This window comes from Vipera berus (genome assembly GCF_964194415.1).
Source record: "Vipera berus genome assembly, chromosome: Z".
NCBI classification, from domain to species: domain Eukaryota; kingdom Metazoa; phylum Chordata; class Lepidosauria; order Squamata; family Viperidae; genus Vipera; species Vipera berus.
In genome coordinates this window covers 28,336,583-28,361,664 of record NC_138205.1, presented here as the reverse complement: position 1 = coordinate 28,361,664, position 25,082 = coordinate 28,336,583, and the positions used below count along the sequence as shown (strand labels likewise).

Here is a 25,082-nt window from a genome sequence, read left to right as displayed (position 1 = left end):
CCAAAACAGGAGGGCTTTATTTCTTACACACTTTGATAATAATGTATTAGTTAGCATTTTGACATTCCTATAGATGGTTTCACTCACAAGATCTCTTTCTGTCTTTAGGATCAGGGGAAAATATTTCTTACCTTACAGTAAGTACTAAGATAAACTCAAGAGGATGAGCCTGCTAGCAAAAATACAGAGAAAACCATATAATAGAGGAAGTTATTTACTATGGTTGCTCAGCCATGAAAGACAATGCAAATGTTTATGCAAATAAATGTCCATGGCTGACAGAAGGTCAAAAGAAAATGACAGTGATAATTATTTTATTAAACATGTTCACAGAACAAACCATTGATTAATTATAATATAAGCACAGTTTAGGTCACCATCACACAAATCTAACAAAATATGTTGTCCATTAGAAAAGAATATATGGAGCTCAAGGTTGAAATGTTGGAGTTTAGTGCTCTCTGAGCTTGCTTGTTTCCTTGCAGACAATTATTGCCAGACTTGAGACCATTATCAGTGCCCTGTATTGAGTTGGTGCTATATATAGGGGGTGGTAGATTTCTTTATATGACAGTTTTTCTTTGGCTTTCACTATGTATTATAATGTATTTCTCACCCTAGCAACTTTATAATGCATGCTAGTTGGGGAATTCTTGGAGTTGGCTCACACACTGTAAATACAAATAGCATATTGTAGCATATTGGTTCTTTGGAGTTCTTGGGGATGATTTTTTGTTTCTGCTTTGAAATTATTCAAAGCAGAGATGTGCTTCATACTGGATATTTCATCAATCATGTTCACTGAGTCAAAATCCAAGATTAGTTCTCTAAAGCTTAGCAAGCATCTTTGAACAATTCCTTCTCCTCCCCCTCCCTCTCTTCCTCCTCCTCCTCCTCCATTTTCCCACAGGTGCAGGATCCACATTTTGGGGGAATCAACCAAGTATTGATCAACCAACTCTCTCAATGGGCTGAGAGAAAGTGATTGGCTCAGAATCACCCAGCTACCTTTTATGACTAAGGCGGGACTAGAAGCTCATAGATTTCCAGCTTCTAACTTGGTACCTTAACCACTAAACCACACTGGCGCTCTATCTTTGAACAATACTGTCCTCAGTTAAATGAATTTCAAATTCTTAACTGTAACAAAAAGTCATAAAGTAACAGTGAGCACAAATGAATCATGTCCCATTCAGTATCTTATTTCAGTTAGGCAAAACTGCAGATCCAATTTACTAATGGAATGAATAATGAGACTCACCGGAAAGAATCTCCCACACGATCCTGGAAATAGATAAAACCTTCATGGTCTTCCATCAAAAGATCTCCAGTATTAAAATAACTGTCTCCTTTCTTCAGCACATTATGGAGAATTTTCTTCTCCGTGTTTTGATAATCTCCTGCATAGCCTTCAAACGGGACTGTCTTACTTATCTGTATTACCATTAAACCTCCCTGTCCTAGAACATGAAAAGGGAAGCAAGTGGAATCAATAAATTGCCTCACAACAAAGAACCAATAACACCTCTAAATAGGAACTATCTGATCATCCAATGATCAGCTGCCATAGGCCTTAATAACTTCCCAGAAGACAAAGGGAGATATCATCCCCAGCTTTTTCTCACTTGCATTTTCCTCACTACAGCATAAGTATGTGTTAGCAACCTTTTTGCATTGTGTCCTCATGACATCATCATCATCCAATGTATCTAAAAGGAGTGTGACTATCAGCTGATATGAATGGTCAAGGTTCCGACTAATGGACCTAAACAAATCAGGACTCCAAGGCTTGAAATTTCTTCAAAGAACATGTTTATTGGATACATAATATCAGCATGGTAAAAAGTGAAACCAACTCTAAACTTTCCCCCCAAGAATTCAATGTTACTAAATATAATTCTTCTCTCCCCCTACTATATTATTGATCACACTACCCAATGAGGGCAATTGGTGGGCTCTGTGACACTTCTTCTCTCCACCTTCCAGCACTTGGGGGAATGACCTTGGTTCCCACAGGATTGCTCTGTGTTTAGTCTAGCAATCCTTTTGGTTTCTTCCCCCAACCCTTTCTTCCCAACCTGTGTGGCAACTGAGAATGACAATGATGGCTTCAACCAGGTTCTTTTCAGAACTTGACAGTCTGTTTAGACCACAGGTCAGCACCCCACAGCTCTGGAGCTGCATACGGCTCTTTCAGCCTCCTGTGACTCCAGTCCTCCTCTGCCATTTGCAGAGAAAGAGACAGAGACAGAGAGAGGCATGTGCACTTCCCTTCTCTCTCTCCTCTCTCTCTCCGATCTTCTGCCTCACACTGTTCTCTGACAAGCTGACAAGTTTATTGAATGGGGCTCCTGCCTTTGCTCTGTCTCTGCAGGAAGCAAGAAGGAGCAGAAAGCAGCTCTCTCTCTATTTATCTCTGTCTCTGTCTCTGTCTCTGTCTCTGTCTCTGTCTCTGTCTCTGTCTCTCTCTCTCTCTCTCTCTCTCTCTCTCTCTCTCTCTCTCTCTCTCTCTCTCTCTCTATCTATCTATCTATCTCACACACACACACAAACTCACACTGAGTGGGGGAAGAGGACTGGCAGCCCAAGGGCAGGAGAGCCAGCCCAATAAGAACGTGTGTCAGCTTGTCGGAGAACATCATGAAGCCAGCTTGCCAGGTGAGCAGAAGATCAGAGAGAGGGAGAGAGGGGGGGAGAGAGAGAGGGAGGGAGAAAGGAGGGGGAAGAGAGAACTCATGCACGGCAGCCTCTATTTCTTTTTAATTAAATCTTCAATCAAGTTCCCCCTGTCCTGCGTGTGCGCAAGAGAGAGTTTTGCAGCTCCCAGTGTTTTCTTTTCTCTGGGAAATGGGTTAAAGTGGCTCATTGAGTGTTTAAGGTTGCCAACCCCTGGTCTACACAGACTATCCTCTCCTAAGACAATCCACATCATAGGAGAGTGATTGGTGGATATCCACATGCTGGCTGGTGATGTTTGGTGGGAGGAGAGGGAAACAATATTAGGAGAATGTAACCAGTTCCTGCTTTTAACATACTTGTATAGTGCAAGTAAAGATGGCAATATTTGCTAGCATTATATCAGTAATTCAATAAAGATAGGAAACTTTACTGAATTTAGCTTTCTGTGGACTTAAAACTGAGGGATAAGATTTTAAATTGATCGTGAAAAATAGCCCTCATTCATGTTTTTCAAGACATCCATTCCTCAACCAGATAAAGCAAGAGTGTTGAGCATGCACAGATGTAGTAGAACACTTACACTGATTATATTGGTTACATGAATGAATTAAATGAATTGACATTTATTTTAGGGAGGTAAAGCAGATTATGCAACCTCCCCTTCCCTGCCCCTCCCCCTCCACACATATACATACAGACTTGCATATGCACATACACATAGTGCACATATTCATGTTCATACTTCTTTGTAATATCTGTCCCTTAGAAGCTTAGGTGGTTTTAAACCTACGGTCTTTGACCTATTGGACAAAAGGATAACATCTATCCTTAGCCATTAGTCAAGATGAAGTGAGTAACAAAATAGTGCAGCGTAAGCATATTTTGGTTAAAATCGCCTACCATGCCTTTTCCAGAAAACTCTGTTGTACTCCCCCAAGGGTGCTTTTTCAGGAGGAAACTGGACTTTCTTGTTTTTCTTTGAAGATGTTTTGCTTCTCATCCAAGATGCTTCTTCAGTTCTGACTAGATGGTGCAGAATGGAAGCTTCTTCAGTCAGAGCTGAAGAAGCTTCTTGAATGAGAAGTGAAACATCTTCAAAGAAAAACAAGAAAGTCCAGTTGCATCCTAAAAAAGCATCCTTGGGACAACCATGACCTGAATGATTGAGAATCTCCATATTGTAGTGCATTTCTTCCTCAGTTTTCTAATTCCTTCTTAGTATTGCTAAGAAGAAAAGAAAATATGGTAGTTTTGTTTTTGCTTTTGCTTCAAACATTTTGCTTCAAACATTGCTTACTTGAAATAATTTATAATATGCATATATCACAAAGATAAGCTCAAATTTGCAAGGACATGGTCTAATGCAGCCTTCCAAACAAGGTGCCTACCAAACATGTTGCACTCCGAGTCCCATAATCTCTATGAACATAATCAAAAGGGATTAAAAACAAAGGTAATTTATGAATAGGAAGAGGAACAAATATTAACAAGAAAAACACCTCAGAAGTAGCTGTTGTGTAATATATCTACATTTATTCTCTTAAGCATTTCAGATACTCCCTTTATCAAAGAGAACAGCAAATAAGCATAAGTTGCAAGGTCCCAAATATTAAAAAAACTTAGAATCTTAGTAGCCTTTTACAAGGACTAACATATGCACTATATGCAAGCACAGTATAATTAACCTTTTGCTGATGTAGCCAGTGCAGTTAAAAAATTTTATTATTAAAATATGAGCTAGTCTAATCCCCCACCCATTTATTTCCTCTCAAACAATAGTAACCACAGTTACTATTGTTGTCATTATGATGTGAATAGAAGTTTGTATCCTAATGATATATATACATTCTACCTACAAAGTTATCTTTTATAAACTGATTCTGATTTGTTCTTTCCAGCCATGCCTATGGTCTTAATACAAATACAGTATGTGCTACATTTATGAAAATACTGTAGTGATACATACTGATTTATCTTTTGCTCCACGTTGAACAAGAAGCAAGAAAATCCTGTATTTCCATTTCTACTACGCTTTGCTGAAAAGATTTTTTTTAATTTCCCAGATAGTACACTAGCACTAGTATATATAAAAAGCATGCCACATTTTTCTACAGAGAAAAATGGTTAGAACCACCAATGAAAGGTCATCTCAACATAGGAATACTTAGAACCTTCTAGCATTCTTATTCTTGAATCAAAATCCTTGCATGAAGCAATAGAAAGATGTAAGCCAAGCATATTATCTATGGTATGGCAGCATACACTCTGGGTCTTTGGTGTAAAAACAGTTCAGGAGTGTTCATTGGGCAAGGTGGTTACTAAAAGAAGCAAGAGCTTGACTGCAATAACATGATCAAAACTCCATCTATTGTTCAATGAATATTAGAAGGGTTGGGGTTTGATTGCACAATCACAGCTGCCGTCTTGATATTTTTTACACATAGTCTCCAAAACAGTGAAAGTTTTAGAATCATTTTAAAATGTGTTTTTTTAAGGAGAGTGCATGTCTGAATTGACTTTTAATAATGTACCATATTTATACATGCTATAGACCAGGGCTGCGCTTCACCAGTGGGCCATGAGCTGTTTGCAACCGGTCTGCAAAACCGAAAAGGTTGGAAAATTCTGCCGCAGACCTGATGTTCCTGTGCTTTACGGCAGTCAAAGCCCAATCGATTTGGAGGAGCAGGTTTGAAAAGATTCCACTGAAGGCAGAATATCTTTCTATGGAGTGAACTCTTGATAATGCAAAGTTTAGTCTCTCTTAAACGTGTCTAGCTTTCTGTTTCTCAGTCTGTCTTAGAAAACATACCTGTAGGCACTGGGATACAGAACCCCTTCTCATCTCTCACAGGCTGATCTGAATCCACATCATATTGCACAAGTTTATAGTTAAGTAGTTTCTGAAATTGAACAGACAAGTAGAAATATGATTCCAAAATAGGCATTGATGACAGGTTTACACTTGTCTATATGGATTTAATGAGCAAAGGGAACAAGGAAATTCATGCTGGATAAAGAAGCCCAGCTAAATCCTATAGAGCTATAGTCTCTCCCTTCATCCTCTGAACAAATCTTGTGGTGCAATGAGGCAGAGAATCAGGTATGTTGTGACTGATGTTTTATCACAGTCTTTGGACTGGACAAAACGAATTATTTATCGCAAGCAAGAGGACAATCACTTCCATCAGACATCCCACCCTTTCCTTTTGGTGTAATTGTTATGTATGCAGGCACCTGCATAGCAACAGCCACCAGGGGGCGTCGGCCTGAACAGTTTTGGCGGGAAACCCAGTTTTCAGCGGGAAACCTAGGGCCAACCCCATTGGCTGTCCGCTTACCTGGCTAGGTATTTAAGGAGGCCAGGTAACCCTCATTCCCCAGTATGCTACCCCCTTCCAATAAAGAGCTGAACACGTACTCCGACTGGCATCTCTTCCTTGCGTCGGACCCACTACATTGCAGTAATGGTGCTGGCCTAGAAACTGGGAGACTGTGAGTTCTAATCCCACCTTATGCATGAAAGCTGCCTGGGTGACGTTGGGCCAGTCACTTTCTCTCTCAGCCCAGCCCACCTTATAGGGTGGTTATTGTGGTGAAATTAGGAGGAGGAAGGAATATTTAATATAGTTGACATATTGAGTTTCTTATACAATAATAAAGGTGGGAGACAGACAGACAGACAGACAGACAGACAGACAGACAGACAGACAGACAGACAGATAGATAGATGGATAGATAGATAGAAGATTCTTCAAAAGCTGCCCTAGCATTTTCCTGCTGTTGCTGTAGAAAGAAAGCAGTTATGTAAGCCTCTCTGGAATGCCTCTGTCTGGGATTATTTGGAGTAAAACATTACAACTAGCATCATTCTCTCAATAGCTGGCCATTCCATGTGCTCTGAGAGATTTCACTCCTGGGAGGCCTAATGTACTATTATTATTTTTTTAAAAAAAAATAATAATCAGATCTTCCAAAACAAGAAAAGCTAATTCATTCCATTGATATCAGTTTATCAGTTACATTTCATGTGGCCTTTGGGGACTAATGATAGCAAAGGTTGAGGAAAGAAGGTTATTTGGCAGTTCCTCAAATTCAGAGAGAAGCTTGAAAGTGCTGGGTTTGGAGGCTGTATGTCTTTTTCTTAAAATACTCCAATTATGTTTCATATAGTTCTAAGGGTTTATGACCCTATGTATATATTGGCTAGAGGTCCAAGTGGCTAGAAGTGGCCTAGACATTTTCTTGATCCATTTACAGACCATAAGATATTCACATTACGTCTATGGAGATACTCAGTCATCCAGGTCATGGTTGTTCCAAAGGTGCTTTTTCAGGAGGCAACTGGACTTTCTTGTTTTTCCTTTAAAGACATTTCGCTTGCCATCGGACTGGATGGTGGGGAATGCAAGGATTTATATTTCTTGCACACAGCTGGTCATTTTCATCTTCAAAGAAAAACAAGGAAGTCCAGTTGCCTCCTGAAAAAGCAGCTTTGGGACCACCATGACCTGGACGACTGAGAATCTCCATATACATTTAGCCATGCAGTTTGGGATGAACACTCTTTGAATGGTGTGGGAGTATGAACAGATTTCCAGAAAACATTGCAGACTACAGGAACCATTTGCAGCTCAGTTTGAGATGCAGACAACATAAACTCATCCCCAACAGCCTTTGCTTGTCTTCAACAGTGAAGGGACACAAGGCAGAAAGTATCCTGCAGCCAAGAAGGCTCCACATACATTTGCACTACTCAGATGATCCTGATGACATAGATAAGCCTCCATGTGGCATCAACAACTTTCTAAAAGAATGCAAATGACCAGATGTCTGCAAGGAATAGGAATCCTTCCATTCTGCACCATACAGTCAGAGCTGAAGAAGCTTCTTGGATGTGAAGCAAAACATCTTCAAAGGAAAAACAAAAAAGTCCAGTTGCCTCCTGAAAAAGCACCTCTGGGACAACTTTGCATTACCTTAATGAAGAAATTGGTCTTTCCCACTGCTCCAACTTTTCCTACATAATTAACAAATCCACCATTTCCTTCAGTAGCTCCATAAACTTCGTAGATTTTGATGGGTCCAAATCGATTCAGGAACTCGTTCCAAATCTCTGTTCGCAATCCATTGCCAACAGCTGCTCGCACCCTATGGTCACGATCATTGTCTCTCTGCAAGGTGAGATATCAAAGAAATTAGAGCTCTCCAAAATAAATACTGTGTTAGCAATGCCATGCCGACTGATCAGTCAGGGAATCAGCTCTTTAAGAGGTTGCTTGAAGAACAGCCTACAAGATGATGGGAAGTCCATAAAGATTGTTTACAGTTGGTCTCTAAAGTTTATGAGGGGATGTTAATTATTTCAGACTACAGTTGAATATCTATGATGCTGTTAGTATAGACAGATGGAAATCGATGTCACCAGTAAATAAATGAAACAGATTTGTTTTCCAAATTCTGGTTAATACCTTAATACCACTGAATAGCATCTCTGAGTAAGTAGCAGGGACTCAAAGTTGACTAAGGCCTAGCAGAAATCTCAGGAATTACATTCTAGCATTTGTAACAAAATGGTTCTTGCTAGAAAATGATGTTTACTGTTCTTGTGAGTGTTGTGTTGTGGGTTCTGAAGAGCAGGAAAGACGCTAGGCAGATGAGTACAGAAGAATCATAGCTTTATTGTAACTTAGACTGTACTGTACTGAGGCTTTGGGGTAACGTTGCACAATATATATATAGTCCACATGCTCTGAACAACCCATTATTCCCACTACGTTAACTGCTGCCAGGACTGGAGACATCCTGTTTGGGTTGCTGGAGAACCATTAGTTCTCCAGCAGCAAACGTGATTAAACCCCCAAAAGCTCAGTACATAACAGTGAGAATGACCATTCTCTCCCACTCATCAACAGAAAAATGGTTCTCATCTAGTGGCTCCCAAAGTCTCAACAAATATTTCTGCTTTTGAAAACTCCCTGTAATATTTTCTTGGTTCTCCAGATCTATAAAAGATTCATTCAATCTTGGAAGTGGCCAGTTTCAAATCAAATTTGTCATACAAAAACAAAGCTAAGCAACCATAAACGTATTGGTACCATATAGCCATTTTTAAACTCCTGAGCACCTTTCTCAGAATACTTTTCTTTGTTTTACCTCCATGTGCCTGGATCAGTTCCCAAAGCTCTTTTTCAGTGTTTTGCAACCTGCTAAGATCCTGATTGCTATGAGCAATATACAAAGGAATAGTGGCATTGCACAATAGCATCAGTCTACATGTACTACAACTATATATTCCCATATAAAGATACAGCATTATTTTTCTATGAAAGATTAGTAATATGTAACTTTATACATATATGTGTTCTATGACTTTCTCCTTGGCAAATATAATTATCAATTTTTCATGAAATGGGAAACAAAGGAGGGAATTGGGTTACATGAAGGGAGAAGGAATGGATATAGGAGAAAGGAATATATAAATTGAAACCACGACATCAGGTAGCCATGTGTAGCAAAGAGTTTTCTCAACACCTGGATGGTCCTAGCAGTAGTCATATTAGGAACCGGAATTACTTCCAGCCATTTTGAGTGGTTATCCACTACTACCAAGAGGAGCTGTCCTTGAAAAGGCCCAGCATAGTCAATATGAGTCCTAGACCAGGGAGTATGAGTCTCCTCCCATCTATGGACAGGTGCTTGGGGCATTTCAGGCCTTTGGAAGATATAGCACCCGTGTACTTGCTCCTCAACACCTTATCTAAACCTGGCCACCAAAGGTAGCTTCTAGCTAATGCTTTCATGCGCACTATGCCTGGGTGTCCTTCATGCAAGGACTGTAATACTCTATCTCTTAATACTGAGGGAATAATGACTCTGTTTCCCCAAAGCAAACATCCTTAATGTGCAGACAATTCATGCCTTCTAACAAAGTAACTTTGGAATTCAGGGCCTGGACTTTTCTGTAACCATCCCGTGAATACCCATGACAATACTCTGCTTAGAATTTTATCTGTGGCCATTTCAGCAGCAATGTCCCAAGCATGGAGGGGGAATTCAGGCAATTCTTGTATGGATAATATTCTTGCAGCAGGAGCTGGGTCAGGATTTATAAGTGGCAGTGGTAGTCTACTGAGGCCATCTGCATGGCCCATTTCCTTTCCAGGTTTGTGAATTAACTTGAATTTATAAGCAAACAGAAATATAGACCACTTGAGCATCCTTGGGGATAATATATGGGGGGTTTGTTTATCTGTTGTAAATAATCCCAAAAGGGGTTTGTGATCAGTATATACAGTGAAATTTCTTCCATATAAATAATCATGAAATTTTTTGACCCCAGCCACTATGGCTAAGGTTTCTTTATCAATTTCTGCATAATTGCATTCAGCAGCGGATAAAGTTCTGGAATAGAATGCTATGGGAACTTGTTCCCCATTCTTTTCTATGTGGCTTAAAACTGCCCCCACCCCATAAGGAGATGCATCACAAGCAAGACATATAGGTTTAGACTCTATGTAATGAGTGACTGTGGATTTTTCTGATAGGAGGGCCTTACAGTCCTGAAAACTCTTTTCATGTACACTAGTCCATTGCCATAGAGCTTTCTTATCGAGTAACCTGTGGAGGGGCTCTGCTATAGCTGCCTTATGAGGTAGAAATGGGTGATAAAAGTTCAGTAACCCCAAAAATGCTTGTAATTCAGCTTTGTTTTTAGGACTAGGAGCCATTTTAATGGCCTTTACCTTTGATTCTGTGGGGTGGATTCCACTGGCATTGATACAGAACCCCAAAAATTCCGCTGATGAGACCCCAATACTACATTTCTTTTTTTTCAATTTAAGGCCCGCATCGCGAAGTCTTTGTAAGACAGCCCTGACCCTATTTGCTAATACTTCTGCAGATTCTCCGGCAATGAGAACATCATCAAAATATGGGCAAACACCTTGAATGCCCTTGAGGGTGCATTCCATGATCCCTTGGAATATCCCTGGTGCTACGCTTATGCCAAACTGCAACCGTTTGACTTTGAAAGCTCTTCTATGTGTCACTATTGTTTGGGCTGCTGCTGTGGCCTAGTCTACTGGCAGTTGTTGATACGCCTGCACTAAATCGAGCTTAGCAAAAATGGTGCCCCCTTGCAAAGAGGCTAGAATATGGCTGACTATCGGAACTGGGTAGGCATGCTGGTTTAAAGCTTTGTTTAGGGTACATTTGTAGTCCGTGCAAATGCGAACCTCTCCATTTGGTTTAAGTGGAGTGACGATAGGGGTCTCCCACTCTCCCCCTTCAACAGGCTGTAATACCCCTTGCTCTACCAATTTATCAATTTCTGAATCGATTTTATGTTTTAATGCAAAAGGAATTCTGTGCAGTTTGACTCTGATCGGTATTACATTGGGGTCTAATTTAAATGAAATAGGTGGGCCGGTATAAGTTCCTAATTTAGAATCGAACACATCTGTGTATTCTTCACAGACAGCTCTGAGGTCAGTACTCTGCGTTTGGTTGATGCCTGTTATCTGAATTCCTAAAGCCTCAAACCAGTCAAGTCCTATAAGACTTGTTCTCTGACCCTCTACTACTACGACATCCAGGTGCCCCGAAAATGCTTTAAAGTTTACTGATATGGTGGCCTCCCCCTTAATTTTAACTTGGGCGTTCTGAAAGTCAGTTAAGATAATGCTCGAGGACTTCAATTTAACCCAGTGATTGCTGCATTTACAGACATATTTGAATGTCTCATGCGAAATGATTGAGATTGCTGAACTGGAGTCCAATTCCATTTTGCATGGAATGCCTTGCAGTTCAGTGGAGAGCTTAAGTTTAGATTTAAGGGGACGATGAGCCCCTGTGCGGCAAATACTTCTCTGGCTTTTGAAAAAACCCACACTGGTTGGACCCTGGGCCCCAGTACCTCTCCTTGTCAGTTCCCCTGACTGGTGCTTGGGTTGTCTGTCTCTCTGGCGAGCCCGGCATACGACCGCGATGTGTCCAGTCCTACCACAGGCCCTGCACGTGGCCATACGGAATCTGCAGTTTGCGCGGGAATGGTTGCCACTGCACCATATACATCTAGGAAAAAGAACTGCCTTGTAAATGTTTTTTTTATTGATTTCTGCATTCTTGTGTGCCCGGCTGTTTCTGTAGCTTGTCTATCTCCGTCTCTTCTTCCACTGCTGGTTCGCTGCCAAATTTAGCGACCTCGTGGTGAATGATTTCTTCGACCCTGAGAGGCTTGGCAGTTTGCACTACTTGCATGGCTCCTCTGGCTGCTTCGTCGGCCATTATTTCATCTTGTGCCTCTGAGAATGTTAAATTGGGTCTGGCGAATAGTCTCTGTTGGAGGGCTTTGAGGCCGCAAACGAGCCGATCCCTCAGGCGTTCTTCAAGGTTTGAGAATTTGCAAAGATGCGTGGCCTGGCGCAGGCCCACAATGTATTCTGATGCTGATTCTCCTGGACGTTGTACCCTCTGGTCAAACTTGAATCTCCATGCCATTTCTGACATTTTTGGCTTAAAATGTCTGTTAAGTTTTTGTTTGAGGTTGGCAAATGATACTGCTTCGATTGGCGTGGGGGCAAAGAGGTTTTCTGCGAGGTTGAATGTTGCTGGCCCACAGACGCATAGGAGTGTTGCCCATCTTCAGCGATCTGATTTGCCCTTAAGTAATTCTCAACTTGAGAAAGATACGATGGCCATTCTTCTGGGTGGCGAATGTCAAACTCCCTTAATTTGCTGACCTTTGGCATCTTGACTAATTCCTGTGTTTCTGATCCTGCTTCTTGAGCTCAGACGGGTAATTCTGAGCAAATGGCCACTAGCGTAGTTTGCTAGCCAGCTGAGGGAGAGAGGGGGGAAGATGCCTCTTTCCACCAGCACGTAAAGCCGACCCCTCACGAGTTCAGCTCTTTAAGGTGAAGCAGGATCCCACCCTCATCGCCACTGTTGTGTTGTGGGTTCTGAAGATGCCAGGAAAGACGCCAGGCAGATGAGTACAGAAGAATCATAGCTTTATTGTAACTCAGACTGTACTGTACTGAGGCTTTGGGGTAACATTGCACAATATATATAGTCCACATGCTCTGAACAACCAATCAGAATGAACCCATTATTCCCGCTACGTTAACTGCTGCCAGGACTGGAGACATCCTGTTTGGGTTGCTGGAGAACCATTAGTTCTCCAGCAGCAAACGTGATTAAACCCCCAAAAGCTCAGTACATAACAGTGAGAATGACCATTCCCTCCCACTCATCAACAGAAAAATGGTTCTCATCTAGTGGCTCCCAAAGTCTCAACAAATATTTCTGCTTTTGAAAACTCCCTGTAATATTTTCTTGGTTCTCCAGATCTATAAACGATTCATTCAATCTTGGAAGTGGCCAGTTTCAAATCAAATTTGTCATACAAAAACAAAGCTAAGCAACCATAAACGTATTGGTACCATATAGCCATTTTTAAACTCCTGAGCACCTTTCTCAGAATACTTTTCTTTGTTTTACCTCCATGTGCCTGGATCAGTTCCCAAAGCTCTTTTTCAGTGTTTTGCAACCTGCTAAGATCCTGATTGCTATGAGCAATATACAAAGGAATAGTGGCATTGCACAATAGCATCAGTCTACATGTACTACAACTATATATTCCCATATAAAGATACAGCATTATTTTTCTATGAAAGATTAGTAATATGTAACTTTATACATATATGTGTTCTATGACTTTCTCCTTGGCAAATATAATTATCATTTTTTCATGAAATGGGAAACAAAGGAGGGAATTGGGTTACATGAAGGGAGAAGGAATGGATATAGGAGAAAGGAATATATAAACACGTCATGCATTCATGAAAAACTGGGCCTAGGTCTCTATGATATGATACAGGCCTAGTTATTTTTTAGACTGTTATCTGCATCGCCCTAGACACTGCTATGTGCAGTTGGGTAGGCAGTCCCTTATCGTTCTTTATAATATTGTTTTCTGAAGTATTGGTCCATCTTATCAATTACCTTTGGTGCATTACACAAGTAACGCATCAGTTCTCCTACATACTGGATCACAGTGACACGGTAACGCCTGCAGTCATCCCAGTAATGAGTAACAGAGAACTTAGCTCTCAGAACACATGTAGCCCCTTACAAAAACAGAGAGAGAAAGTTCAGGAGGTTAGTATGATCACTGGGTTAGAACCCTGAGCTGAAATGCTCCACCCTGCAACTTTTCAATGGCATCTTCCCCCAGTTACTTAAGAAGGCCTAAAATGATTTGGATCCAGGACAGCTGAAGAGGACAAAATAAAGATATAAATAAGGATAAATAAATATATAAATAAGAGGTTTTCTTCTCTGCAACTTTCCTGCTCCTGTGAATGCCATTCTTCTGCAATCAAATATCCAAATAAGTTGGGATGTTGGCAAGAAATAGGCCATTTAGGTTTATATATTTTTACAATTTATACAGGACCACCCATCCTTGGTCCACTGATCTATCCACCCACTGTTCAATGATTTACTAGTTGTTTTCTGCTTCTTAGTTTAGCTGGGTAGTCTTTACCACTTTAAGTGTTCCATAAAACTGATACTATGACCCTGCCCTAGAATTACCTACTTGGAATAACTGGCAAGAAAGATTTCAATAAATAAATGAGCAAACAAAAAGGGATGTAATTTTCATGTTCTTCCATTACGGAGATTGTGAGTTCAGGTCCTATCTTAGCCCTGAAAGCCAGCTGGGTGTGACTTTGGGTCAGTCACTCTCTCTTAGCCCAACCTACCTCACAGAGTTGTTGTTGTGGGAAAATATTACTATGTTGACGTTTATTATTTATTTATTTATTTATTTATTTATTTATTTATTTATTTATTATTTGGATTTATATACCGCCCCTCTCCCGAAGGACTCGGGGCGGTGTACAGGGCAATTAAAACATTATATACAACACATAATATACAAAAATTAAAATAAATTAAACCAATAGCCCTAAACAATAAAACACGTTCTAAAATGTAAAATTTAAAATTTAAAATCTAAAATCCCAGTCCCTCAGTCCAGGCCGGCAAGTTCAAATAGCCAAGTCTTCAGGTCGCAGCAGAAAGAGCGAAGGTCAGGAGCCATCCGGAGCTCAACAGGGAGCTGATTCCAGAGGGCAGGCACGCCCACAGAGAATACTCTCCCCCTGGGGGCCGCCAGTTGACATTCCCTGACCGACGGCACCCTGAGGAGGCCCTCTCTGTGGGAGCGCACAGGACGATGGGAAGTTAACGCCAGCAAAAGGTACTCCCGTAAATGCTTGTAAGCATTTGACGTTGCTTGTAAGGAGTTTGCAAAACATTATCACATGATTTCAGGACACTGCAACTGTTATAAATATGAATCAGTTGCCAAGTGTCTGAATTCTGATCACATGACTATAGGGATACTACAACAATCATGTGAAAAATGGTCATAAGTCCATTTTCTCAGTGCCATAACTTTGAATGGTCACTAAATGAACAATTGTAAGTTGAGGCCCACCTGTAAATCATTACTTTATGAAGGTTGGTAAATAATTGACACCACACTATAAGCCATCACATCTTCCTGCTTGCCTCCTCCCATTTTTCTTAACTCCTTCACGCAGAGCTATTATTAGTTTGCTGGGATAAAATCTGGGCAGGCTATGATGTTCTCCAAACTGTATGATATCTTGATTATACTCTGAGAGTGAAGATCTCTTTATGTGTATTGCAGGCTCCCTACTCTTTTGTGCTTACCCACTTTTATGGTCCCCAGAAGCCCAACGAGTCCAGCTGAGTGGTACAGTGGGATTGGAGTATAAACAACATCTTTGTCATGGACACCGGTTAAGTGAAGCAGGTACAACCCCATTAATGCTTTCTTCTGGGAAATGACAGCAGCTTTGGGGAGTCCTAGAGGAAAGTAAAAAGAGAACAAGAAATATAGGGTGCAATGAATTTAGAGAAAAAACAAGAAATAATAATTTAGAATCAGGCTTGACTCCATGCCAGACATAGGGATTATAACATGATCCCTTTTTTGGCATTCACTGGCCAAAAAATCATAAATCAATGAACAGTCACATCATGTTCAGTCAGTAAGACAGTCACATCATGTTTCCACCTTAATAATAAACTGGCAAAAAGAGAACTCAATGTATACCTAAATAACAAATTGCTCCCATATGAGGCAACTCCAAAATATCTGGGGGTCACCTTAGACAGGACCCTGTCTTTTAAAAAACATATTCAGAATATGGCTGCCAAGGTTAACAGCAGAAACAACATTCTGCAAAAACTATGCGGAACAACTTGGGGAGCTTCAGCTCCAACTCTTCGATGCGCAGCCCTTGGGCTTTGCTACTCTGTAGCGGAATACTGCGCACCTGTATGGATAAACAGCTCACATACAAGACTTGTTGATGTTCAACTCAACCATACAATGAGATTAATTACTGGGTGCATAAAATCTACACCTATTCACTGGCTACCAGTTCTTAGCCACATACTTCCCTCGCACTTACGACGACAAGAAGCTCTCATTCGGGAGTATAGTAAGATCCTGCTAAACTCCTCTCTACCCATTCATACCTATACCTCTGATCTCTTAAGATGTCGATTAAAGTCAAGAAATCCACCACTCCTCACAGCACTTAAGCTGCTGGCCGAACATCGGAGCACTAGACAAAAGTGGATGGAAGCATGGAGTAGCTATACCTCCCAAGATATTTCTGAGCATATTAATCCTAATATGTATACCTCCAGGATTTAATCTACCCCGACACATATGGGTGACATACAATAGAATTAGAATGACTCATGGGGTGTGTGCTGATTCTCTGTATAAATGGGGAAAGACACCTTCAGCACAATGTGATTGCGGGGCTCCCCGACAGACTATCCAACATATAGTGAGGGAATGCACTAATAGAAGATACCCAGGAGATTTTAAGGACTTCCTCTGTGTAACAACGGTAGCTACTGACTGGATCTCCAAACTCGACATTAAACTCTGAAATGTTATTTCTGCTTTCCTCTTAGGTTTTATAATTGCTTCTTTTTTAAAAAAAATTGTTTTAACTGTTCTAACTTGTAAATATGAAGTGCTTTTAATTCTGTGTGTGACCAGCCATACGCTAAATAAATAAATAAATAATGAACTAAAGTAAGGGTGTCAAACTGTGAGCCCACGGGCCAGACACATCACGTGGAAACCATACCCACCCCATTGCCAGCAATGGCAAAACAGCCCGATACGTCATGTCACGTCACATGACATCGCAAGTTTAACATGCCTGAACTAAAGCTTTGCCAATTTCCATTTGACAACAGCATCATCAGCTGACATGACATGATGATTATGATGTCAGGTGGACAGGTCATAATGATGGTGTCTGATGGCCAGGAAGCCTTCAGATACCAAGGAAAATGACTTGTTAACCTAACCTTGTCACTTGTTACCTAACCCTGATCTAGCCTCTAGGCCACGGGTGTCAAACTCACCATGTCACGTGACATTTTGTGACATTTCATGACTTTTTTTGTGTTGCTGAAGCTGGGATGGGTGCAGCCTCCATATGATGCAAACTGCCTGTGGTCTGGCAGTTTGACACCCCTGCTCTAGGCTATGCATGTCATAAAAATCATGCAATGATACAAGCAGAAGTCAATAGAGAATCTTTCCAGCCAACAGCATATTCTATCCTTGTAGGTCTCCCAGCAACCACTCCACCTTTCATGCTGCTCACCTGTGGTTCCAGAGGTGAAAATATATAGGCATGTAGATTTAGGGGTTACATGGGCTCTGAAGGAAAAGGGCACTGATTCAGCAGAGCTTAATTTGATCCGTTTGAGCAGTGCCTCTACACCTTCAGTTGGAGAATCATCACTCAGATAGAAAACACGTATCCCTTCATCATTTAAAGTAGGCAGGACATCTTCAATGGCATCTTTAAAATCTTTAAAAAGGAAAGAAAAAAATATTTACTGCCTTAATTTTGGAAATCTTTCTTTTTTCTGAGCTTCTTTCATAAGTACCAAAATGGAGGAAAAGCATGGCAGAGTTTTTCCAAAGACAATGTAAAGAGCAGAACTCTAACTTTGTTTTCTTAGAAACACTAAGCACTCCTAGGAAACAATGTATAATATAATCCAGTGGTGGCGAACCTATGGCATGCGTGCCACCACCACTGCCATCAGGCCACCACCACTGCCCAGAGCAAGAGCCCCATCCAGCACAAAGGAATCAAAATGGCCAACTAGCAAACTCGACAGAGGTGGTAGAGCAGAGGTCACCAACTATTGTTGATTGATGGACTGTTTTTGCATTGCGTTTTTGCGCCTTGCAGCACGGTGGCCCATTTTTGTGCCCCCAGGTTTTGCATGCCAGAGGCAGCACTCAGAGGCACCTCCCTGCCCTACCTGAGGGCATCACAGTGCTGATGCGGTCCTGGCACTTTGTGATAAATAACTGGGTTTTGGGTTGCGGTTTGGGCACTCAGTCTCTAAAAGTTTCACCATCACTGATATAGTCCATTTTTTTACGATTATTTTATTATAGGAAACAGGATCAGAAATGTATACATAAATCTGTCTGCTAGCACTAACAAGCAAACCAGAAAGCAAGGAAAAGGAGTGGGTAAAGAAGCCAGTCTGGAATATTAATTTATTTTGTGAACAAAAATAACCCCACCCTCATTAACAATGGGATTGAATATGTTTTGCAAAATATTTCATGGGTCCAAACAGTAATGGGATTATACACGATAAAATAGACTTTAGAATCAGACTAAAGATCCAAGGAATGGAACAGTAGTGATGTCTTCTAATGATATCTCCTGAATACCTGCCAAATTTTTCTATAAAACATTATCCTCAAATCCCACCTCAAGCAGTTGTTCAGAAAAATGGTGCTGAATATTATTACTAAGAAGCCCCAAAACATCACTAAATTATACTTCTTTCAAATCATAAAAGAAAAAAATGAGAACAAAGGTAGGATGAAACCCCTGTAGGAATATCAGGAATTCATGCAGGAATATCCCAAGTAAGTCTAATGTGAGAATCTCCAAGTATCCTGCAAAATTATCATAGTTTGTCATTCAGAAAATCACCAGTTCTCTTCTAGGACCAGAATGAGATCAATATTTCATTTCTCAACCCAGCTGTATCGGAAGACATTGTGGAAATGCAGTGGAGGTAGAAACTGACTCCTTTGCTGGATAGGGCCCAATTGCTAATGAACTTTCACTTATCAGATTGCTTCCAATCACAACCACAACCTTCCTTGCTTCATTATTCACAGCTCCAAAGTATACATTTATTAAGTATAAACTCATTAGGTATATGATTTTATGAATTATATCTATACATAATAAGATTAATAAATGCATTAAAACAATGTAAAAGGATTATATAAATTAATGGAAGATCTCTCTCACATGCATACACACACATACACAGATCTCTCTCTCTCTCTCTCTCTCTCTCTCTCTCTCTCTCTCTCTCTCTCTCTCTCTCTCTCTCTCTCTCTCTCTGTGTGTGTGTGTGTGTGTGTGTGTGTGTGTGTGTGTGTATGTGATCAGCAATGCTCATTTCAACATCTATAGGGAGCCTGTAAGCAATATGAATCTGAATACTGTGGTATAATTACATGGTTATGGATTATCCAGATTTATCAAAGAGGCCCAGAACTAGGATATTCATTAGATAGCAATGGAAATTATTACCTTACTTCAAAATGCAATAAAGACCCTAGACTTCTACCTCAAAATACTGCCCCGATGATGATTCTGTCTAAATACTAGTGTCCAAAAGACACAAGAATGGACTGATCCACTCACTTATTTAAATTTATATAGCTGCCTGTCTCACTTATGAGACTTACAAGTTAAAACAGCAGACATTCAGAAACTGATTAAAGATGTTAAAGTGCAAGAAAGTGCCAGCTTAGAGCTCATAAAACATGGGATCCATACAACTAATGGTATAGACATGTCTCCTGGGACTTCCTAAAGTTCAAAAAAGTTAGGACCAATCTAACCTTACTGGGGAATAATGTTCCAGAGTCTGGGTGCCATCAGATGGAAATTCTGTTTATACAGGACCCATCATAAGCTCCTTCTTCCAGATCTGATGGGACAGGTGAATAATCTTAGCTTCTGGATACTACCTATTTTATACTACGGAAACAAAATGCTACTCTACATGGCCCATTGCAGTTCTTATGGTCTTACCCTCCTGATCTCAGAAGACAATTGATGTCATAGTGCTGGACAAGACAAAAAGAATAAAGGAGAAAGAGTTTCATTCATGCAAACACATTTACAGTTAGTTGAACTATTGGGAGATTTTTAATAGAGAATTGTAAATGTGGACTTTTATTAAACCAAGAGGTGTTTCGCTACTACATAAATTCACAACTCATCCAATGCTGACCTAATACTGATATAAAAGAAATCATTTTGCATATGTCAAACTTATTTTACTAATGCAAAATCAGAAATTGTGGTAACACTTTGCCCATCCCCCTGGGTTAAAAAAATATCTTTGGATGCAATTCAAAAAGAAGAGAAATGACCAATAGTTACAACATATTACTATTTTCTATGGAAGTATTTCCTACATGATTCTCTCACCTGGAGTTGTTAGAAGAATTTTAGCCTTGCAAGATTTCAGCACATGTATCAGAGATTTGAGTCGTAAATTGTAGTTGACACATGCCATGGGACAGCCAATCTTTGATAATCCAATCAAAACTGAGAGATAGGCAGGGATGTTTTTGAAGAAAATAGCCATGGTCTCGTCTTCTTTCAGCCCCACATAGTCCTTCAGTACTCTGGCTATCTGGTTGCTCTGTCTATCAATGTCTCGGTAGGAATAAAACTTATCTTCAAAGATAATCAAGGGTTTGTCTGAATATTTCTTAACTCTGGCCAAAAATACTTCTAATATAGTGAAGGGGGCATTGCGCTGCATGTAACTGTGGCATTGATATCCCATCTGTAGGCAGGCAATAATGTATTTCAGATCTAACCAAAAATAGGGGAAGAAAAATTTGCCCAGCAGGGGCAGAAGAATCAAAAGCCCAAACACAGCTGTGTATAGATCCAGCATGGTAGGAATTTAGTCTTGGTATCTTGGAATCAGAATCAAATATGTTGCAGGCTCTATCCAAGCCCTGTTTTGTGCAAGGCAAAAAGAAGAGAAATCATGAATAATCAAAAGATGTAATTCTCACACTCCACCCTGTCCCTCCAGGCTTAAATGAAGGAACCTTTGTCTCCCAGCCAATAAACTTTGAATCACATAGTATAGCTCTATAATCCCAACATGCCGTTTGTTCCTTACCTTCCTCATCTGTTGCTCAACTTCCTCATCAATAGGTGCTTGATGTTCAGCAGAGATGTACTTATACACAGTGCTGCCTAATTCTGTCCTTGCCCACAATTTATATCTCAAAGTCCTGTGGAAAAAAAGTTGTTGGCACAGTTGATGCTAAATGAAAATCAACAATATGGAAGGTCACTGGCCTTTGCAGAACAAACATTTATGACACAATTTAATCAAGAAAGGAAAGACAGACAGAATCATCTGCAATACAAATGAAGGAAAGGCACATTGCATGAACTAGTGTGTCAAAGGATTCTGCAATCATCAGCTCCTTTTTCATGCTGCTATCTAGAGTGGGTCACTTTATAAAATGGCAGTTCTCTGCCATCTGGTGGTCACTAACATTATGGGCTTCAACATTCAGAATTCCCAACATCATTGACAGGGATTCTGAGAATTGACCCAACACATTTGGAGGCCACAATATTGTGTTTAATGATAAAGCAAGACTCCTGAAAGATAGAAGTGGGGAACCTTTACGTTTTCAAATATTGTTGGATTCTACCACCTATTAGTCCCTGCCAGCATGCCCAGTGGTTAGGGATGATTTTAGTCCTATATTACATATCATACAAGAGCCAGTTTAGTATAGTGGTTAAGGCACCAAGCTAGAAACTGAGAAATTGTTAGGTTCTGGTCCTGTCCTAAGCACAAAGCCAACTGAATAACTTTGGACCAATTATTTTCTCAGCCCAAGAACCTGGCAACAGCAAACCAACTCCAAAAAACCTTCCCAAGAAAACTGCAGAGATTTGCTTAAGCAGCCTCTGAGAATTGGACATGATTGAACAGAAGAATATATATATTATATTAATATTTATATGTATTATACGTAAAACCATAGGATTCAATCCCTATTTACTCATTCGGATTTTAACAAAATTTTAAGTTCTTTTGTTTAGAAAAGCAATAATCTTAAAAATCACAAATCAACTGTGTAAAAAGGCTATTTTTTTTAAGGGAAGAGAGGGAGGGAGAGAGGGGGGGAGAGAGAGAGAGAGAGAGACAGACTGAGTCAGAGACAGAGAGACAGAGAGAGAGATCTGCGAAGTTTGGTCCTGAAAGACAAGTGATAAAATGTTCAAGTGGAGTTGATCATATAACTTAGATGAGGTGTGAAACTAATGGTTTTCTGGATAGCTTCAGATTCCAATCTGCACAGATTCCAGCCAATGCTATGGAAGAATAATGGAAATTGTGGCTCAAAAACATCTGAAATGCCTGTAAAAATTACCCAAGTTTAATGACTTCTATGATACATCAACTGCTCTAATCAGTTGAATGATTGCTTAACGGCTGCATTGTTTGAAACCCAGCCTGCCTGTCTCCAAGGACTGTGTTTTGCACACAAACTGTTACTTTAAATCTATTGGTTGCTGCCTAGAGGTGATCCATATATATAGCTGTGAAGCAGCCTTAGGGTTGCTTCTGTTGTTACTCAATAAACATGTTAGCGGTTTCACCGCTCTGCCTCGTCAATGCCTAACCAAACCAAGAACATAACAGTGGCGATAAAGGTGGGATGTGCTGCTTAACTGAGAGAGCCTGAAGTCACTAGGGGGTGAGGCCAGCACCAGAGCCTGGCAGGAACTATGTTGTCCTCCTCGGTCTGCCAGCAAGCCATGCTGGAAACCACCACACCCTAAGGATCCATCCTAGGGCCAGCACAGAAGCCAGCAGCACAAGGCATTGCGAGCAAGAAACAACTCACCATGGCAAAGGTCAGCAAATTGGAGGAATTCGACGTGGTGCACCCTGAGAGGTGGAGTTCTTACATCTCTCACATCAAGAATTACCTCCACACTAACCAGGTTAGTAAAGATGGATTGAAGGCCATGACATTTCTGTGCGTGTGCGGCCCGGCTACCTTCAACATAGCCAAGAAACTGGTTGCCCCTGCTCTGCTCCAGTCAGTCACCTATGCAGATCACAAAAAGAAGCTCAGGGACCACTTCAAGCCGACACTATCCATCATAGCATGGAGGCATGCATTTTAGCAGCAGGAGCAGCAGCCTGGCAAGTCTGTAACAGAGTTCATAGCCACCCTTTGACAGGCATCTTGGCTGTGCAACTTTACAGACTTAGAGGAAAAACTGAGGGACCATTTAGTCTGCGGACTGAAAAACCGAGAGCTCCAGCAGAAGTTGTTCGCTAAGGAGACCCTCTCATTACAAGATGCCTTGAAGGAGGTGATGGCCACTGAAGCCGCTGGAGGGGCTGTTAAAGCGTTGCAGCCCTCCAAGAACATGCCTAGCCCAGAAACCATCCACCATGAGGACGCTGAGCGAACGGAAAACTCCGACTTGGACTTTGAGGTCAATCAGCTTCAGAAGCAACAAGAGAAGGGACAGAAGCCAGTTGACAAGGCAGTTTCCTTCCCACAATTATGGGGTGCGAAGGCTGCCATAGATGCTTGGAGTGCCGATTCCAAGCAGCAACATGCCAGGCATGTGGCAAACCAGGCCTTGAAACCCAGGGTTTTAGAATTTCTGCACGAGGGACATCCGGGAATAGTCTGGATGAAAACACTCGCAAGAGCTACCTTTGGTGGCCGGGTGTTAGGCATATGGTGATAGCCTACAACGTTGGGTTGAAAATATATTAACCATGATGTTGTGACTTTAAGATGTTAATTGGCCAATGGGTCTGTAAGTGTTCTCATGGCCATAAGAGGGAGCTAGGAATGTAGCTTCTCTCTCTCTCTGAATTCACTGCTCTCTACTATTACTGTTTTTGCTCTGTTTTGCTGTACTGTTGGTTTACTACTGTGATAAACCTGTACAACTGTGTATTGACCTCTGGACCGGTAAGAAGACTTTGTATTTTGGATTACTCCTTGGACTGTTACTATTGTGTATGACCTGGACTGTTTATTTTTGACCGTGCATTTTTTGTTCTTTACACCACCTCAAAAGTAAAGTACTTTTTGCTTTCACAACTCAGTGTACTCTTGTGGTTACTGTGTGACTCTTACTGCTCTCAGTACCCTTTCTCGTCTGTGCAACTCTTTGGTACCACAACAATCCTTAGCACCGGGGCTAGATAAAGATATTGAGGCCCAAGTACACAGCTGCTACACTTGCCAGCAATCCAGACCTGAGATGCCGCAAGCCCCTGTCCACTGATAGGAAGACACATACACACTGTGGTCAAGAATCCACATTGATTTTGCTGGGCCATTTCAGGGACAGCTGTTCCTCATTGTGGTGTATCCAAGGAATGTTAACTGTGTTTTGTGCACGAACTGTTACTTTAAATCTATTCGTTGCTCCCTACAGGAGATCCGTACATATATCTGTGAAGCAGCTGTTAGGGTTGCTTCTGTTGTTACTCAATAAACATGTTTGCTGTTTCACCACTCTGCTTCGTCAATCCCTAACTGAACCAAGAACATAACGTAGGCCACTATTGTTATTAAGTAATGGAAAAGGGAGATAAACTGAGTTGTGCAGCTTTAAAAGTTCATTAAGACCAATGGTATTATAAGATCATAAAACCATAGAATGTCAATGTCTGTAGTCATTAGTAACAACATAATTCATCATTTCCATATTATTTTGTAATAATTTAAAATAATATTTTTCTTATTTTGTCCTGTCCATATTTATCAAGTAACTGTTTTACTTTTCCATGGCTTGTGCTGCACTGTACAAAGCAGTGGGTCATCATCCAAGTTCCTCTTTGCAAACAAAAGTTGGCACGGCTCATTATAACCCCTCTTCTATCTACATTCATTCTAATGGTCTTAATCTTCTCAAATATATTGTTTTTCAATATACTGCTTATACATATACTCTAATTTCTCCAATTTTTGCCCTAATTTATATTTCTAAATCCATGCACCAAATTCCATGTCATCATGTCTTGTAACATCCTTGTACCTGCTGAAACTTCTTTTGGCTCAGCCCTTCCCTTTAAATTCCTCTACAGCTCATTAATATTGGCTTCTGCTATTCAGTTTCATGAAGCAAAACATACAATGGCTTCCACTGGTTTTGAATCAGCTCTAGTCTGTGCAA

General features: G+C 40.7%; 1 protein-coding gene across 1 annotated transcript in view; it reads right to left on the bottom strand.

The window, feature by feature from the left end:
* LOC308678928 (long-chain fatty acid transport protein 2-like) overlaps positions 1-20,787 on the bottom strand; it is a gene marked incomplete at its 5' end in the record, with an annotated part of 31,231 nt that extends 10,444 nt beyond the window's left edge. The window contains 7 exons of the mRNA XM_081346159.1: positions 1,262-1,460; positions 5,492-5,582; positions 7,659-7,853; positions 13,687-13,811; positions 15,430-15,585; positions 17,421-17,630; positions 20,310-20,787. Coding sequence (XP_081202285.1) covers positions 1,262-1,460; positions 5,492-5,582; positions 7,659-7,853; positions 13,687-13,811; positions 15,430-15,585; positions 17,421-17,630; positions 20,310-20,787 — 1,454 coding nt within the window. The remainder of the gene's footprint in view (positions 1-1,261; positions 1,461-5,491; positions 5,583-7,658; positions 7,854-13,686; positions 13,812-15,429; positions 15,586-17,420; positions 17,631-20,309) is intronic.
* Positions 20,788-25,082: the final 4,295 nt, after the last annotated feature.